This window comes from Pogona vitticeps, chromosome 1 (genome assembly GCF_051106095.1).
Source record: "Pogona vitticeps strain Pit_001003342236 chromosome 1, PviZW2.1, whole genome shotgun sequence".
Lineage (NCBI taxonomy): Eukaryota > Metazoa > Chordata > Lepidosauria > Squamata > Agamidae > Pogona > Pogona vitticeps.
In genome coordinates this window covers 69,506,307-69,524,346 of record NC_135783.1, presented here as the reverse complement: position 1 = coordinate 69,524,346, position 18,040 = coordinate 69,506,307, and the positions used below count along the sequence as shown (strand labels likewise).

The 18,040-nt window shown below is 38.9% G+C and overlaps 1 protein-coding gene across 5 annotated transcripts in view; it reads right to left on the bottom strand.

The window, feature by feature from the left end:
* Positions 1-18,040, bottom strand: part of EZR (ezrin) — a 47,295-nt gene that overhangs the window by 11,168 nt on the left and 18,087 nt on the right. For all 5 annotated transcript variants that reach the window (XM_078383221.1, XM_078383222.1, XM_020809470.3 and 2 more), the window contains exons 3-8: positions 15,351-15,434; positions 9,224-9,319; positions 6,879-7,153; positions 5,404-5,487; positions 4,731-4,877; positions 909-1,005 (exon numbers count right to left, since the gene is read on the bottom strand). In XM_078383221.1, coding sequence (XP_078239347.1) covers positions 909-1,005; positions 4,731-4,877; positions 5,404-5,487; positions 6,879-7,153; positions 9,224-9,319; positions 15,351-15,434 — 783 coding nt within the window. The remainder of the gene's footprint in view (positions 1-908; positions 1,006-4,730; positions 4,878-5,403; positions 5,488-6,878; positions 7,154-9,223; positions 9,320-15,350; positions 15,435-18,040) is intronic.

The following is an 18,040-nucleotide window of genomic DNA, read 5'->3' as shown; positions in this document are numbered from 1 at the left end:
AAGCCTGAGTTTGCAGGAGGTGAACAGAGTTGCCGAGGAGAAGAGATCTTGGAAATCACTTATCCATGGGGTCACCATAAGTCAAGAGTGACTTGACAGAGCATAACAACAAAGGCCTGTAGCTATTACTGAAGAGGCTTCAGACATACTGTTGGAATAGCATCAGAGAGAAAAAAAACCAATAATAATTTGCAAGTACAATTTATTTAGAAAAGCTGGTCCATGGGATACATTATTCCTTCAGATATAAACAATACACTGGATTTTTGATTGGAAGAATTGGTGAAGCCTTGCCCTTGTGGTCCTGGAAGAACAAAATTATAATGGACAAAATTCTGTTGATTAACGTAATAAACTGCACTACAGCAGGCCCATTTATCAATGGAGGTTTGGTGAATCAACTCCTCTGTAAGTTCTATTGATCCAAAAGGGCTCACAAACTGTCTTTAGCATACATAGGCCCATCTGAATCAGTGGAATTCAGAGGGGTTAACTCACTAAATCCTCACTGGGTCAGTGGGCCTACTCTAGTGCAATTTATTACACTAAGCAAGAGAATCTTGGTCATTAAAGTCTAAAGGAAGACAGGAGGGCCTGGCGCGCTCCAGTCCATGGGGTCACAAAGAGTTGGACATGACTGAACAACTAAACAACAACAACAAAAAGTCAAAAGGTATTTTTGAAGTGTTTTGGCAAACATACTGCAGAGAAACAAAAGCAAGTTAAATGTGAAGAATTTTCTTCAAGGCCAACATATTCTTTCATTTCATTATCTACAATGAAGCATCTAACGATCTACATGTTGTGGCTGCTGATACACATAGTCTGGAAGGAATGAGACTGATGTTACTGCTAAAGTAGAGGCTAACATTTTCAGATTAGCAGAAATACTTGTTACTTATACTCACTGGTGCTTTCTTGTCAATCGGTTTTATGACAAATTTCTTATCATTGAAAGAGATATTTCTGATCTCACTCCAAGGGAAGCCAATCTTAGGGGTTAATCTGGAAACAAAAAATTGTATATGGTTTAAAGAAAAGTTACTGAAGGCGTATTATATTTGTTTCAACAACAGCCACAAGTTATGGGGCAGAGTCGAAGTGCAATAAATAAACCAACTCTGAATTGAGCTTAGAAACACATGCAGCCAGTGAAGATGGCAAAATACTGGGGAAATGTGATGATATTGGCCAGGTACCAATGAACACTCTAGAACTCCATTTTCAAGAAGCTTACATTTCCAGAGTGATTGCAAAGCAACCCCGCATAAAATACACTGTAATAATTTTAAAAAGGAGACTACCAGAGCATGAAGGGACGTGGTGGCGCTGCGGGTTAAACCGCAGAAGCCTCTGTGCTGTAAGGTCTATAGATCTGCAGCTGTAAGATCGAATCCACGTGACAGAGTAAGCACCCCTCGTTTGTCCCAGCTCCCACCAACCTAGCGGTTCGAAAGCATGCAAATGCGATAGATAAATAGGGACCATCTCGGTGGGAAGGCAACAGCGTTCCATGTCTAAGTCGCTCTGGCCATGTGACCATGGAAGATTATCTTTGGACAAATGCTGGGTCCTCTGAAGATGCCGGCCACAAAGACTGGCGAAACATCAAGAAGAACAACCTTCAGAACACGGCCAAAGAGCCCGGAAAACCCACAACAACGCTGGCTCTATGGCTTGGAAACGGGGATGAGAACCGCCCCCTAAAGTCGAACACGACTGGACAAATTGTCAAGGGGAACCTTTACCTTTACCAGAGCATGAATAGCAGTTGCAACCCTGCCTCTGTCCAGGTGGGGTCATAGTTAGTACATCAACCTAAGCTGGTAAGAGGTGCTTCAAACTACTGTTACATCTGCCAAAAATGGACGTAAGGGCAGTTCCAAATTAGAAACCTGATTCTGTAGGCAAGAATGTGCCCTCCAGACAATGGACTGCAACCTTTATCAGTCTTAAGCCAGCGTGATAAATAGTGAGGAATGCTGTGGGTTGCAGGCCAACAACATATAAAGGGCCATACTTTGGCCACCCGATTGATGGGACGTGCAAACTGCTCTGAAAAAGTGACTTCCACTTGGTCAGAAAAATTAACCACTGACAAACAGTGGCTGAAATCCTTTTGCTTAGAATAGAAAACCACAACTAGAGTAGGTGCACTGAATCAGTGGAGATTTAGTGAGTCAATTCCTCTGTAAGCTCCAGTTATTCAAATGGGTCTATTCTATTTGCAACTTATTATGCAAAGCAACAGCAGTTCAGATAGTAAGAGGTGCAAGAGAACCAACATTGTCACATTCCCCATCTCTCTCCTGGCACAGGGCAACAAAGGCAATTTCTGTTCCAACTCTAGCCTAAAACCAGACTGACATGGCACTAGAAAATCAGATTCATTCAAGAGAGCTTGATCAGCAGCCACTAACTTAAACACCTTGTCCTGGTAGAGGATGTTGGCAACTGGCCTACTTCTTCAGGAGCAGCCTGGAGATTGTCTCTTTTAAAGAAGCTGGTACTGCTTCCTCCCTCAAAGAGGAATTTAATACCTTCTGGTTTCCCACCAGATAGAGCAAGGCAGGATCAGCAAAGGCTAAGTTTGCAAATGGTTGGCCAAACACCTCAAAGTCCCTTGTCCACATCCTTGGATCTCAACAAACAAAACTGAACAAATACAAGGGGAGTACGGGGTTGCCTAGCTCTTTATCAGGCTGCTGAAATAAACTAAACTTTGAGAGAGAAAAAAAAACAGAACTTGACGTTTGTCTAGAAGGACATAATAATACCACTTCTCATATTAAATTTCTGGACTAAAATACACAACTATTATTTTTAATTACAGTGATGTAACTAACCAACAGGATTCTGACCTTTCTAACTAACCAGCAGGGTTAAAAATGTCGGCATGTTCACCAGTTTGTATCCTTAATTTGGAACTATAATCTTATCCACAAGGGGTCATCCAGTTTACTCTCTATTTTTGTAGCATGGAAAGTATAATTTCTTAAAATATTAATATGTTTACATTTTAATTTGTCACCATCATCCACCACCTTAAACCATTGGCATGAGATTATGTAGTCACCCCGAGTCCCCTTATTGGGAAAAAGGTGGCCTATAAATAAACCAAATAATAAATAAAATAAAAGCAGAATTTGTTTCCACTGTGAAAAGCAGATACAGTACACTATTATACTCAGTATCAGTAATAGGTACAGATAGCCGTATTATACTCTGCAGCCTTCCCTGTGCATCTCAACTCTAATTTATTTAGGTGAGCTGAGAGTTCTGAATGCATAAATAAAGGGGGTAGAAAAGAATCCAATTAATTTCATATTAATGCTATTATGGACTACTAGATGTGTTGAATGTTTCATTTGTTGTGTGTACTACCCTCACCAGTTCTCTTTCACAGGTATATGTTCCTTTCTGCAGTCTTTAAAGAGCTTGTAAAACCTGTTTGCATTACTTTGGCTGCACAAAGAGGCCTGTCATTCAAGAAATTAGAAGCAGTTTCAACCATGTAATACCTAGAGGGACACTCCTTGTTTTTTTTTTGGTGAGGGCACACAATAGCACAGCTGAATCAGAGTGCTATTCTGTGAGCTCAATACAATTATTGACCTAAAGTAACATAAACATCCCACCTATCCTTTTCCCAGCCCTTATAGACTGCTTATGCATCTCCTGTTTGTAGGGTTATAAAGATTGCAGCTTTATTTGGACACAAATTATGAAGCAGTGAGTACCGACCAATGATTTGTTGCATTTCAAGCATGCTCCTTATTTCAGATTCCTCTAAACTATTATCCTGCAATTCCTAAGATCCTGATTGTGCACTTTCTCTGTACTCTAAGCAAACAGACATATGAATAGGAACAGGTTTTTTTTAAAAATATTCTGTTCTCATAACATTTCTCTCCTCTCATTGCCTGGTTACCAGTCTGCTCTTTCTTCAATGTAATTAGAAATCCCATAGCTACCTACTGCTAGAGATTGATTGGAAATCACAGTATGCTAGAAGTCTCAACCTAATTAGCTTCCAGATGAACCCCAACTTGGTAAGTTAAGTATCAGTGCACACAAATGGCTCATAGCATGGAGAGAGCCACTGGGCAAAATAGAGCGCTGCCTCCAATAGTTCAGCATATTGTATACACCCAATCTAATAGCTCTCCTGCATCGGATAACCAGTTTGACAAACAGAATAGAAGTATTACGGCAACTGGCTTTCCAGGTCTTCCAGAGGAACTGTATATAAACTCCCTGTTCCACATAATGTTTTGGCTTAAACACCATTCATGACTAGTATCCTCTTTGCCTATGTAACAACAGCCAGGGTTATAAGTGATTAATCTTACTCATATATGGTTTTGTGGCACTGAAAATAACTGAAAAAAGATGGACTCTGCTGTTCATTCCAGCCCCTATAACCCACATCTGATATATGGTTTGCTTTTCCAACCATATAAGGATTCTTGCATATGACCCCTGCCTGCCCTTCTGGAGTAACAAGCTGGTACATGTACTTACAGAGAAAACAGGTCACATGGAAATAAACAAAGGCAAGTCACTTTCTGCCCACGTGCATCCCAGTGCAACTGCATTCAGCAAGTATTTTGAAAGGCAAGGTGACTTGCTCTGATAAAACTACCAGAAAAATAGAGATAATGAGAAAATTCTTTGACATGAGCACTAAGGCTTCAGCTTCACACAGGTGCAATGAAACTTCAACTTACTTGTCATCCTTCTCATAAATATTCAGGCCAAGTGCATCCACGCCCAACCAAAGATCTGTCCCTTTCTTGTTCTTGATTTCAAAGTAATTGATCCCATACATCTCCAGGTCTTGGGCAATCTTCAGGTATTCCAGCATGGCACTCTCTCTGGTTGTTAACAGTTATGTGATACACAAAAAAATGTTAGCAAAAATTTCTAGTACTGACACACAATTTTATGCGGGCAAAAGACTCTTTGTAATATCTGAAGGGCCAGTTTATTCCCCAAAAAGTAACTTTTCAAAGCTTGCTACAGAATAGGCATCACCTTATCAATTTTTTTGTGAAATTTCTGGTTTTGCTAATCCTCAGTCTAGTATCATTCTCCCCAATACTTTCAATATAATTTTGATAGCTGATCAGTCATATTGTGCTTCACAGGAAGCAAAGTACTAGAAAGTCTATGTTTATTAGCTGCCCATTCTGTAGACTTAATAAGAAAAGAATACTGCTTAGAACAAATTATATTTAAGAACCTATTGAAGTTACTGATAACTGCTTAGCTCCTCTCTAAATGCAGGAAGTGGAGTAATAGTGTCAAATGCTGTGGCCCTGGAGATGCTTAAAATCTAACTTTTAAAATATTGTACTAAAACATTTAAGAACGTCAAGGGTGAAGAAAAGCATAACTCACTTAAGCATTCCACCATGTTCAGCATGCCATACTTGAATTCGTTCTTCCCACTGTTCTCTTGATAGTTTATGTTGGTCCATTACACTAACATAGAAAGAGAAACTATATTATGAAATTGATAGCTTTTCAGAAGGTTCACTGAAATATTTTAGCTTACAAAGTTGCCCCCCCTAAAAAAATCCATGGGTGGTCATACCTTATTAGGCTAACAAAAAGGAAACAAAACTCTGTGTGTGAACTTTTTGGAATTTTTTTAAAAGGTGTAATCAGCTATATATACAACATAAAATTGATTCAGTCTAGTGCAAGGCTCAAAAGCCCCTCAAAGGAGTTTTAAAAGTTTTATAGAAAAACAATAGTAATCTTTTACTAGCAAAGCCTGAAACAAGGGAAAGCATGCCTACAAAGTTTACAACAAAGAAAGAAAGTTGTCCATTAAATTTCTATCATTCTTTCCATGAAGAAAAGTGCATGTATAAACTAAACATGGTATCAAACATCACAAGGTTGTTCTATATATGCACAGTCCCACAGGCTTTGTGTCAATTAAGATCTAGCTCCTCAGGCTACAGATATATTTCTTTATATATTTTATACAATTATATATTTATATGCATACCTATACTGAGGTATATATAGAAATTTTTGAGGATAACTTATAGGCAAGAGTGAAGAGAAGGTCTCTCTTGTAGTAGAGTAATATACCAGGTTACTTTATTATTTCTTTTCTTATTCTTTTCATTATTCTTATTTTTTATGTTTTAATTGTCACCCATTCTTAGCAAATGGCATATGGTCCAATTATGAGAGAGGAATGAGGACTCCTAAAAGACAAAGCCCACCAAAATTTGTTTTTTTAAAAAATAGTACTACTGCTAGTTTCAAGACCTCATAGTTTCAGGTAAAAGCCATCAAAACCAAATGTGAAGTTTTCCAAACTGATGAAGCCATTAAACTTCATAGTTTCTTATACACAGCTCATGATCTTTGAGAAGCAGAAACTAAAACTTGGTCATCCTAGAAGAGAGGGGTGATATAGATTATCAGCATTTAAACTGTCTTAGAAGATACTTCTAAATATCTTCTTGTAAAAAACCTAAAGCTCAATGTTAATTGTGCTACTCTCTTTATTTTCTGGTTAATACTTTAACAAGTGGGTCTCCATCAGTGAAAAAGTGCCCAGAATAGTTACTTACAGGTTCATATCTTAGGTTCTGCCAAATCACACTGAAAGAACTATAGTGCACTTATTGCTTCTCTGTTTCAGGTATTTTCGCTAAAAAATTCCATACACTGTTCAATAAAACATCTCCTCCCACACCCATGTTGGCTGTGATAAATCACTGTTTACTAAGTAACTGGTCTTCTGTAGTGAGGAAGTTACAAACCCTACTTTACATTTTTGGACATCCAGTTTTAAAGATAAATTCTAGAAGCCTGCTTTCTCTAGCCATTCATTCAAGAGAACTTCTCACCGCTGGGGGATTAGTCGTTCAGAACTGAGGTATCCGGATTTGTGTATTTCTTTATTGTAGTCTCCATATTTGGCTTGCACAGCATATGATCCAAGGAGGACTGCAGTTTCAGGCGGACAGTAGATCTCATCGCTAAGGATACCCTCCTTCACCTGCAGGAAGAATAGCTTCTGTGTGATTTCCTGGATCAGCTCCTCAGATACATCCTCAGGGAAAAACTTGGCACGGAATTTGAACTGCATGGGGTTTTCTTTCCTGACCTCTTGAGCAGAGACCTAAAATGGGATTAGGGGAGGGAAAGGAAAAAGGAATGGTGATGAAAAAAGATGAGCAAACTGCTAGATAGAATGAAATAGATTTTATCAACAAGTTATTTTCTATTTTACAGATCATACAGATTCAGTCCAGACTCTGATCACTGATACGTTCCTATTTTATCCTGTTTCTCCGAAAATAAGACCTAACCTGAAAATAAGCCCTAGTATGATTTTTCAGGATGCTTGTAATATAAGCCTATTCCCAAAAGTAAGCCCCAGTTAAGTGAAACCCTGCCCTACGCCATTGTGCAGCAGCCAGAAGAAGATAACATGACTGTATGTAGATGGTTATATATGGAAAAAAAAAACACCTAATGTGTTTTTGAAGCAGAAATTAATATAAGATCCTGTCTTATTTTCGGGGAAACATGGTACAATTTTACATTGTGGATTTCCCCATTCGTTTCTACATGACAGTCACTGAAAAACTGCATTCAGGGTTCCAACCCTGCTTATGTCACTTTCCCTTTTCCTTCTCACTTGTCCTTTGCAATTTTAAACGTTTCTTCGTCCAGCCCAGATATTCTATGCAGTTCATAGCGAATAACTTGTAAAGAGGAGAGGGGAAAAACAGTATTCTTGCAAATAAAACCTTCTCCGAGGGAAATTTTTTTTGGGGGGGGGGGAGTAATTGTACTTCCACATATGTTCAACTATTAGAAAAGCAGTTACAGTAAAATGCTTTTCTCTAAGTTTTCATTATAGCATCAGCTTTAATGGCTGCTAAAAGTTGGGTGAGAGATCGCTATAGATAAGGACACAAACAGTGGCTTATTCTATTTTTTAAAAACCCAATACCATTTGAACAAGTATGTCTAGACTAGCCTCTACACTATAATTCATCCATGAGAACAACTCATTCTAGGAAGCTTGGCAACTAGACCTGCAAAGCCTTTGGAGATTAAGCAGTGTATACTAAGAGGTTTCACTAATTGAAATAAACACAATAACCAGCTATCTGGGGTTGGCAAGCACATGCTGGGACTAGACTATGTACAAACAGTTCAGGTTGTCAGTTTCATGCATAGAAATTAAGCCAGTATTCAAGTTGTGTCAAGCTACATTAGTCACTAGAAGGCTAAAAAACCTTTAATTGTATATTTCTTCTTTGAAATAAAGTCCCAATACTGTTTTACCTCTGAAAGTCACAGCAGAAATTGCTAAACACATTAGATTGAGCGCCTGGTTTAGCTGCCTCTCTAGTGTCTGCCAGCCACAATTCAAGGCTGATATCAACATAGAAAACTTTACAGCTGCCTTGCCCTACATGTTTCATTGCAGACTAATGGCTAAGTGCAGCTTCTTAACCACGTTATCTGTTGTTTTGCCTTGCTTACAGGGACATGCAGAAATGTAGGTGAGGTGGCTGAAGCACTATTTATTTATTTATTAAATTTATACCCCGCCCATTTAGACCCAAGTTTACTCCGGGTGGCTAACAATAAAAAATGGCACAAAACTGATATAATAAAATAGAAAACAGCAATAGTAATATCGTTCAAGATGTGGAAAAGATAAAAAGAATCAAGTGATGACAGGAGGGAAAGCCTGCCTAAAGAGCCAGGTCTTAAGGTGGCTCTTAAAAACACCCAGCAAGGGAGCCAGACAGCTCTCTGAAGAGAGACTGTTCCAAAGGCGAGGGGCCACTGCCAAGGCCTGGTTTCTTGTTCTTTCTCTCCGGGCCTCCCTTGGCGTTAGGCCCCTCAGCCACCCTTCCTGGCTAGAACGAGTAATTATTGTGTTTCCATCTCTTCTTGACAATGCCCAAATCTGAACATTATTGCAAGGAATTGTACAACTTGGTTTTGGAAAGTAAGCAGGAGGTGGTTGGGAGGAGCTTTTGGTACATGTCCCATTTTTACTGGATTCAACTGATCAGTATTGAAAAATACATTTTTCCTTTCAAATTAATGTTTCCTATATCGTACATTTAGAATAGGTATGATTACAAATGGTACAATAAATAGACCATGCACACATCCTGGTTTAAGACTCTTGTCTACTGAAATTAACTAACATTTATTTTACCTTTTTGTCAAGTTTCAGCCAGGTTGGGAATCCTTTATTATCCACATACTGAAGACCAAAGTACCAGACTTCACGTAACCCTATAGTCTTCACCACCTTAAAAAAATGAGAGAAGAGTTCATTGCCATAACAGGTCAAATTCTTACAACAATTGGTAAGATGCAGCTGACTTTCCAAACCCTTGTTTACCAAGATAAACCAATTGCCACTTAAAAAGGCGCAGGTTTCAAAGTTCAATTTGGTAGAACTATTCCAGGCATTGTGTTCCCCTTCAAATGGGGATGGGGAAATAAGGATAAAGGGAGAAAATTGTAAGCACCAAGTGACAAAAGGAACCGCTGGTCTGAAGAACTGAGCAAAGGACATTTGGATCAACTGTCGTAACAGAAGAGAAAAATTACTGAGCAAGCTGAGATTAAAGATAATTAATCATAGTTGAATTTGCATTTTAAAAACAATTTTCTATAGTACAACTGTTGCTCCAGGCTCTCACTGAAAACTCTAGTAGCAGCCTTTTTCATGCACGTACACAAAACAACCAGCAGGGAACTTGAGTTTTGGCATTGTTTTCCTTTTAAAAATAATCATAGGTTTCAGTTTGTTGGCATCAGCTGTGCACGCCAGTACCACTGTAAAACTTGACTTCTCATGTCCTGTTGTTTTTATCAAAATAGTTTTTTCACCTTTTTGATGGACAGTTTTATTTCCAATCATATCAAAATTCATTGGAGTTTCATCCATATTTCCAATATCACTTAACACATAGCCATGTTTAGTGCGCTGTTGTATTACGTATCGATGGAAACTATCCACTTTGTTAACCAGATCTGCAGGTAATTTTTGGGCAATTTTTGTCTTTTTCCTTAGTACCAGATTATGCCTTGCCATGAATCTACTACACCAGGATATAGTGGCCTTAAAATTGTTGCTGTATTCTGAGTTAGATTTGGCTCACTGAAGTGCAAACAAGCGTATTGTATTTCGTGTCACCACATAACCATTTTGGCGATGCTGATCCACCATGTCTGCTACATGTTTTTCGAGTTCTGGCCAGTGTGGGGTGCCTCTTCTTAACACACACTTACCCCTTGGCATACTCTGTAATGCTTTTTCATTTGATTTCCAGTCCTGAACCATCTTTTTTGTTACTCCATATTGTCTTGCAGCAGCATAATTATTATGTTCCATGGCAAAGTTTACAACTTTAAGTTTAAAACTTGCATCATATTTCTTTCTTTTTGCTGGTGCCATGATAGGGGATTGACTGCTGGACATTTTCTTTTTTCCTTTTTTCAATTCTTTTGGCATTTGCCCTGTGCCGTGTGTCTCCTTTCTTCAACCTGCCTGTTCGTTTGCGAGCTAAGGTGTCTGGGGTCGTGAGGTGTCTGATTCAAAGTGTCTGAAATATTTGTGGAGCTCTGCCTGGGCTTTGACTCGGAGGAGCTCCCTCCTAGACTCTGGAAATGACGCTGGGACCCGGCACCTGTCAGGGGCGCGCGGATATACCCGCTCTGGGCTGTTGGTGTTGAAGTGCACCCGGCATACAAGACGACCCCCCCACTTGAAGGCATGTTTTTCAGGGCCAAAAAGTCATCTTGTACGCCGGCAAATACAGTACTTGATTCTCAGTTCCATAGTATCATCAAGTGTGTGAAAGAGAAGGTGGTCGTAGAGTCTATAGGGTCTAGAGTGGTCAAAATGACCAGATAGGCGGGGTATAAATAAATAAATAAATAAATAAATAAATAAATAAATAAATAAATAAATAAATAAATAAATAAATAAATAAATAAATAAATAAATAAGGTGGCAGTGACAGACACCATTGAGTCTTTCCCACCTCTTCCTAAAAGTAGCAAACCTGCACTCTGCAACATACTTTGACTAGCCTGCTGGTGGTCTACATTTTCTTGACTAAAAAAGGCAACAAAAATACTGCGCTAAAAATTCTGTTCTTAAGTAAAACTTGCTTTTAAAATAAAGACTTATGTCGCTAGGCAGAAATCTGACTGCTGACGGTTATAGGTAAAGGTAAAGGTTCCCCTTGACAATTTTTGTCCAGTCGTGTTCGACTCTAGGGGCCGGTGCTCATCCCCGTTTCCAAGCCATAGAGCCAGCGTTTTGTCTAAAGACAATCTTCCGTGGTCACATGGCCAGTGCGACTTAGACACGGAACGCTGTTACCTTCCCACCGAGGTGGTCCCTATTAATCTACTCGCATTTGCATGCTTTCGAACCACTAGGTTGGCGGGAGCTGGGACAAGTGACGGGCGCTCACTCCGTCACGTGGATTCGATCTTACGTCTGCTTGGTCTTCTGACCCTGCAGCACAGGCTTCTGCGGTTTAGCCCACAGCGCCACCACAGTATATTAATAACTAACCCCCCCCCCTTTTTTTCTCCTGCAATACCTTTGAAAATAACTTTAAAAGTACTGTATACTGCTCTTCCATGAATGTCCTCTTTCTTTGCATATCCTCCCTCTCAAAAATAGAAGGCCTCCTTAAGTTATCAGAAGGAAGTAATTTTGTAACATGTAATAAATACAACTTCTCTTAATTCTTCGTAGTTAAAATGAGACAGTGCTACTATTATACAACATAGTTTATTACACTAGCTAACCTGATAGTCCACAGTAATGGAATCATAGCTTTTCAGCTAGGGTGCTCCATCAAAATGAATGAAAAAGGACAGCAGGTAGCTTACTCACACTTGCATGCAATTGCTGCACCAAGATAAAACAACTAGCCCTGCAGGGCAGAATTACAGTACTGCAGTCAAGCCTCTGCTCACAACCTGAGTTCAATCCCGATGGGTGAAGGTAGCCAGCTCAAGGTTAACTCAAGGCTGACTTCCAAGTTTGGTAAAATCATAGAACCATGAAGTTGGAAGGGGCCTACAAGGCTATTGAGTCCAACTCCCTGCTCAATGAAGGAATACATATCAAAGGATATCTGCCAGGTGGTTGTCTAAACTTCTCTTGAATGCCTCTCAAGGTAATTGGTTCCATTGTCGTATTGCTCTAACAGTTAGGATGTTTTTTAATATATATTCAACTGTAACTTCCTGTAACTTCAGCCTGCTGTTGTGTGTCCTGCACACTGGGATTACTGAGAACAGATCCTGCCCCTCCTCTGTATGACAGCCTTTCAAGTATTTGAAAAGTACTATCATATCACACCTCAGTCTTCATTTCTCAAGGCTAAACATGCCCAGTTCTTTCAGTCATCCACCAAGTCATTTCTTGATTTACCTCTGATGTAAGAATCCTAAAGGGAAAGACCTCTTAATCCTATCATTCAGGGGTAACAGAGAAATCATTCAAGATCACAAGCTGAATATGAGCCCACATATGTCGGCTCATATTCAGCTACAAAAAAGGCAAATGCTATTTTAGGCTGCATTAACAGCAGTATAGCCTCCAAATCCCATGAGGAACTAGTTCCCCTCAATTCAGCACTGGTTAGGCCTGATCTTGAGTACTTGAGGATGCTGATAAACTGGAACAAGTTCAGAGAAGGGCAACAAGGATGATTAAGGGGCTGGAAACTAAGCCCTGTGAGGAAATGACTTGGTGGATGTGTTGTGCTCAAAGTCTAATATTTGGAGGGAAGATTTTTCCCCCCCCTAGATGTAGGTGTAGCCTTGGAAGGTGTTGGATTTCATCACATCCTTTCTCTGCAGCTTTTCAGCTTGGCTAGCTTGTATGGCAGATCAGGAACGACTGCTTTGCAAGCCCTTCTTTCAGGGGACCTGCTCCTCTGCTTTTCGATGCTGCAGTCTGGGTGGAGGGCGGACTCTCTGGCATTTTACTCTCTCTTAACCCTGGCTTTGGACAGTTTTGTGCCTTTTGAGAAAACAGAGTAAGTCATCAACAAGCTTGCACACTCCTGCCTCATTCTTCATCTCCTCTCCCTGCTGTCCCTAAGTAGGAAACAGTGACTCCAATCCTGTTGCACGATTATGCAAATGGTGTGACTTTTGGAAGTGACTTCCCATGAATTTAGAAATCTTCGTAGACATTATTTGTTCCACACCAAGTTAGAATAGAATCATGAAGTTGGAAGGGGCCTATAAGGCCATTGAGTCCAACCCCCTCCTCAGTGCAGGAGTACAAATCAGGTTGTCGTCCACATTTCTCTTGAATGCCTCCAGGGTTGGAGCACTCATCACCTTTGAAGGTAAATGGTTTCATTGCCATACTGCTCTAACAGTTAGGACGTTTTTCCTGATATTCAGTCTAAATATACCTTCCTGTAACTAAAGCCCATTGTGTGTCTTGCATTCTGGGATGACCGAGAATAGATTCTGTCCTTCCTCTGTATGAAAAGCCTTTCAAGTACTGTAGTTGAAAAGTGCTATGCTATCTCTCCTCAGTCTTCATTTCTCAAGACTAAACATGCCCAATTCTTTCAGTCTTTCCTCAGAGCTTGGTTTCCAGTCTACTCCTCCTCCCCCTACTCTGAACTTGTTCCAATTTGCTAGCATCCTTCTTGAAATGCGGTGTCCAGAACTAGACACAGTACTCAAAATTAGGCTTAACCACTGCTGAATTGAGAGGAACTAGTACCTCATGGGATATGGAAACTATATTTCTGTTAATAAAACCTAAAATAGCATTTGACTTTTTTGTAGCCATATCACATTGTTGACTCATATTCAGCTTGTGGTCTACAATGGCTCCAAGATCCTTTTCACTTGTAGCATTGCTGAGCCAGGAATCTCTTATTCTGTAACTGTGTTTTTGGTTTCTTTTTCCAAGATGCAGTACTTTGTGCTTAAGTCTGTTACATTTCATTTTGTTGTTTTCAGCCCAGTGCTCAAGCTTATCTAGATAATTTTGAATTGTGTTTCTGTCTTCCAGTATGTTAGCTATTCCACACAATTTTTTCTGTCATCCACAAATTTGATTAACATTCCATGTATCCCCTGATCCAAGTCATTAATAAAAATGTTGAAGAGCACAGGGCTAAGGACTGAGCCCTATGGTACCCCACTTGTTACCTCCTCCCAGTTCGAGAAGGAGCCATTAATCATCACCCTCTGAGTACAACTCTGTAGCCAACTGTGTATCCACCTGACAGTGGAGGACAAAGTGTTCCTTGCATAATTATGTTTTAACCATCCAGAGAGTGCTCCAAGCACTATGGGCAGTATATAAGTCAAAACAACAATAACTTGCATTTATTACCTATCACCCCTTTTAATGCTCTGGAACATTTATGCACTCTCTTAATCCTTCCCATATTTTTTGTGTCTTGTCTTTGTCTAATATTGCTACATAGAACAGATTAATCTCTGAAATCTCCAACTATCAAGTAGAACTGCTGTTTACAAAGTTTGTGATGTCCTTGCTCAGCAGAAACACAACAAAATGGGAGTCCATTTCCCAAGCACATAGATCAAACACATTAAGCTCCCCCGTATTCTTTGGGATAGATACCATTCAGTCATTACCCATTTCCTCATTACAACACTGTATTTTCTTCTCCCCACTTGTTAATCCCTCAGCAGTGACAGGTGCTAAGTAGTTTTAGTATGATTAATACTTCCTTCTACAATTACTCATGTTGATTCAATGTAACAGAATCTGTACTTTTGGCCCCTAAAAATAATGGATTAGTAGCTAATTAATCTAGCAACCTTTATTAACACTATTATGTTACAAGATGATAGAGGGGGTATTAAGAAAATCAGCAGATGTCTAAACACAGCCACCTTGGTATTATTTTCTCTTACTTATTTTTTAATAAATAAAATCATTCTAATAGTCTTTCCTACTTATTTTTAAAAGGAAGGATTCAATTATTTCAAAGTACAACAAATAACTTATTTTGGAATTCTAGCACATTCATCAAATACGCATTACTACTCTACTACACCTTATGGACAGTCACCCTGGAAGATGACAGAAGAGATCACAACTAATGGACAAGGTGCCAGTCATAGCGAGGCACATTATCAAGAAGCAACAGCCACAGCATCATTAGCGACTCTTTCCACAATTTCTCTTTGCATGCAGTAAAAACCAAAAGGATTTTGGCTCTTGATGGAGGCAGATCTTCAAGCATTCATGCAGTTCCTCTGCAGAAATGTTTAAAGAAAACACCATGCATATTCATACTAACCTGGTCAAATAGTTGTTTGCCAGTAGTGTTAGGCTGGATGGCAAACTCCAGCTCTGCATCCATAGTCATAACCCGAACATTGACCTAGAAAAGTGACAAAAATAATGGATAAGAAAACAGAAGGATGCACAAATTCTAGAGTTTGCCAGCTTATTTGTAATTTACATGCAGACTTCAGGCTTACAACTTGTAGATAAAAAACTCATAGTTTTCCAAGATGGAATATATTTGTAAACTATACACAAAAAAGTTAATGTAATATTTAAAAGACAAAATCAGTACCTAACCCCGCTGGGAGATTCATTCCTTAAGCCCATCAAAGCAATTGGGACAAACATTACATGAATGTTCTAATGGGTGCAACTTAGTGATGAATTGGATTGTGCTTTTAGTTGAGCAAGATGACCTTTCAGTATTGATTATTCAAGAGTATACAATTATACCAAGCAAGGCGACAATTAGTATAGAATTTGCCGTGTTAATTAAAATCCTTTTGGATTTAGGACAAAGAGCTGACAACATGAAGGGGCAGATTTTAAATTATAACATAGTCCTCCTAGTTGTACTGAGACCTGGAGTTATTCTAGGATTTTAAAGAGGTAAAAAGGATGTTGATTATACTCCAAGCTAATTAACATTAATCCAATAGACATGCACTGTTATGTTGCCTCTAAACATGTTCCACTGAAAGCAGAAATGAATTTAGATGTGTTTACAAACAGTGAGACATTAAATACTGCTCTATAACTGTGTCTTTACATGCAAAATGTCTTATTGTACAAAAATCAAAAGGAACAAAGATTGACTAGCAATTCTCTTTTGCTGATCTCAGTGGGCCAGAAGCTACTATAAGAACTGCTCTGCTAGATAAGGCCATGGTCCATTTAGGTCCCTACCTTTTGTTTTCCAAACAGAACACCCTAATGCTCAACCTCAAAGGTCATACACAGAACATAAAAGTAACAGACACACCTAGTCTGGATTCATTTCTTTGATCCTGGAAGTATACTACTGCTGTCAAAACCACTCACAAGAATGTGTCCAACATGTCCATAAATGTGTGGATGCTTAGCAAGACTGTAACAGCTCTTACTCAGGTGTTTAACAAATGAATCAAAGAAATAGTTCAATTTGCAGGACAATACTTGGAAATAAATTGCATAACGGATATTTTCCTTCTAAAAAATCCAGAAAAAAATATGTGTCTAACAGAAATAGAGACTTATATACAAGAATTAAAGTTTGCAAGCCCTCACCACAAAGGACAAAGTTAGAGAACTATTAATATGAAAGAGAGGGATCTATATGACAGAGATTTGCAGTATACAGCTATTATTATTGATTTATCATGATTTCAAGCATCAGAAAATTGATCAAAATTCTTATTCCAAACATTCCAATCTCAGTTGAAAGCAATTATAATAATACACACAGATTATGCATTTTCAGAATCAGGCCTTTAGGTTCTGATCAATAGGGATGGTGCAAATGGAGTGGGAAGGGGAGCCCAATTATCAAAATTTATATGTTAGTTTTGGGTTATTTCAACATATCACCTGATCATCTCTTTCCTTGTTTCCTCTGTTCATAAAACAAGTTCTGTTATTTAGTAATCAAGAAAGACTGCTTAGCTAGCTTATTCATAGCCAGGAAAAAAAGGAAGAATTGGCTGAAGATTCCGTTGCCCTGAAATAAGAATCCCCATCACTCACAATAAAGACAATGGAGGAATGTGGAATAAAGTTCAGATTTTTCAAATATTTATTCCATATGTACACCTACTTCCCATTTTTAAAACAATAGATGCTCTTCCTTTCTGTACAGTATTTTTTTTTCAATTTATATGCCGCCCACACTACCCAGAGGTCTCTGGGCGGCTTACAATAATTAAAATTCAATACAGTAAAAGATAAAATAATTAAAATACAATTAAAATACAATTAAAATTGCCATCAGACCCACAGCTAATATTATTTCAATTAAAAGCCTTCTGGAACAGGAAGGTTTTGACCTGGCGCCGAAATGTCAAAGGATATCCATAAAAAGTGTAGTCACAAAACCTATCAATATAACATTTAAGGTATTTTAATTAAGGAAACCTCCTTCCAAATCCCATGGTACAATGAAATCATACAAGATTTCTTTCTAGCCCTTCCTGAAAGAATACATGTACAGTAGTTGTATTCTTTATGAAAAACAAAACCAGCAACTCCTACATATTATTTTCAATTCTTGGTGAAAACCGGTATCCACATAAAATAAGCTTGCACACAGAATTACTAAGGAAGGTTCAGAAAAGACAGGCATTTTCTTGAAAAATATTCCATCCCATGGTACAAATCTTTCTTTTATACTGACATCATGTTCCTTTAAAAAGGGGGGGCATTCTCTTCAGTCCATTGTCTTGTATAAGGGAAGGGTAAAATACTTTCAGGTACTAAACTTAAGATAGCACGGCTACATACCTCAGACATTCACAAATGCACGGGTTAATCCCCTAGCCCAGGGCTTCTCAGCCTTGGGTACCACATGTTCTTGGACTACAACTCCCAGAAATTCTGTCTAGCACAGCTAGTGGTAAAGGCTTCTGGGAGTTTTAGTCCATCTGGGGATCCACGTTTGGGAACCACTACCCTAGCCTTTCAGAAAACACCTCTTATTAGGAAGACGATACCACAATGAAAGCCTAC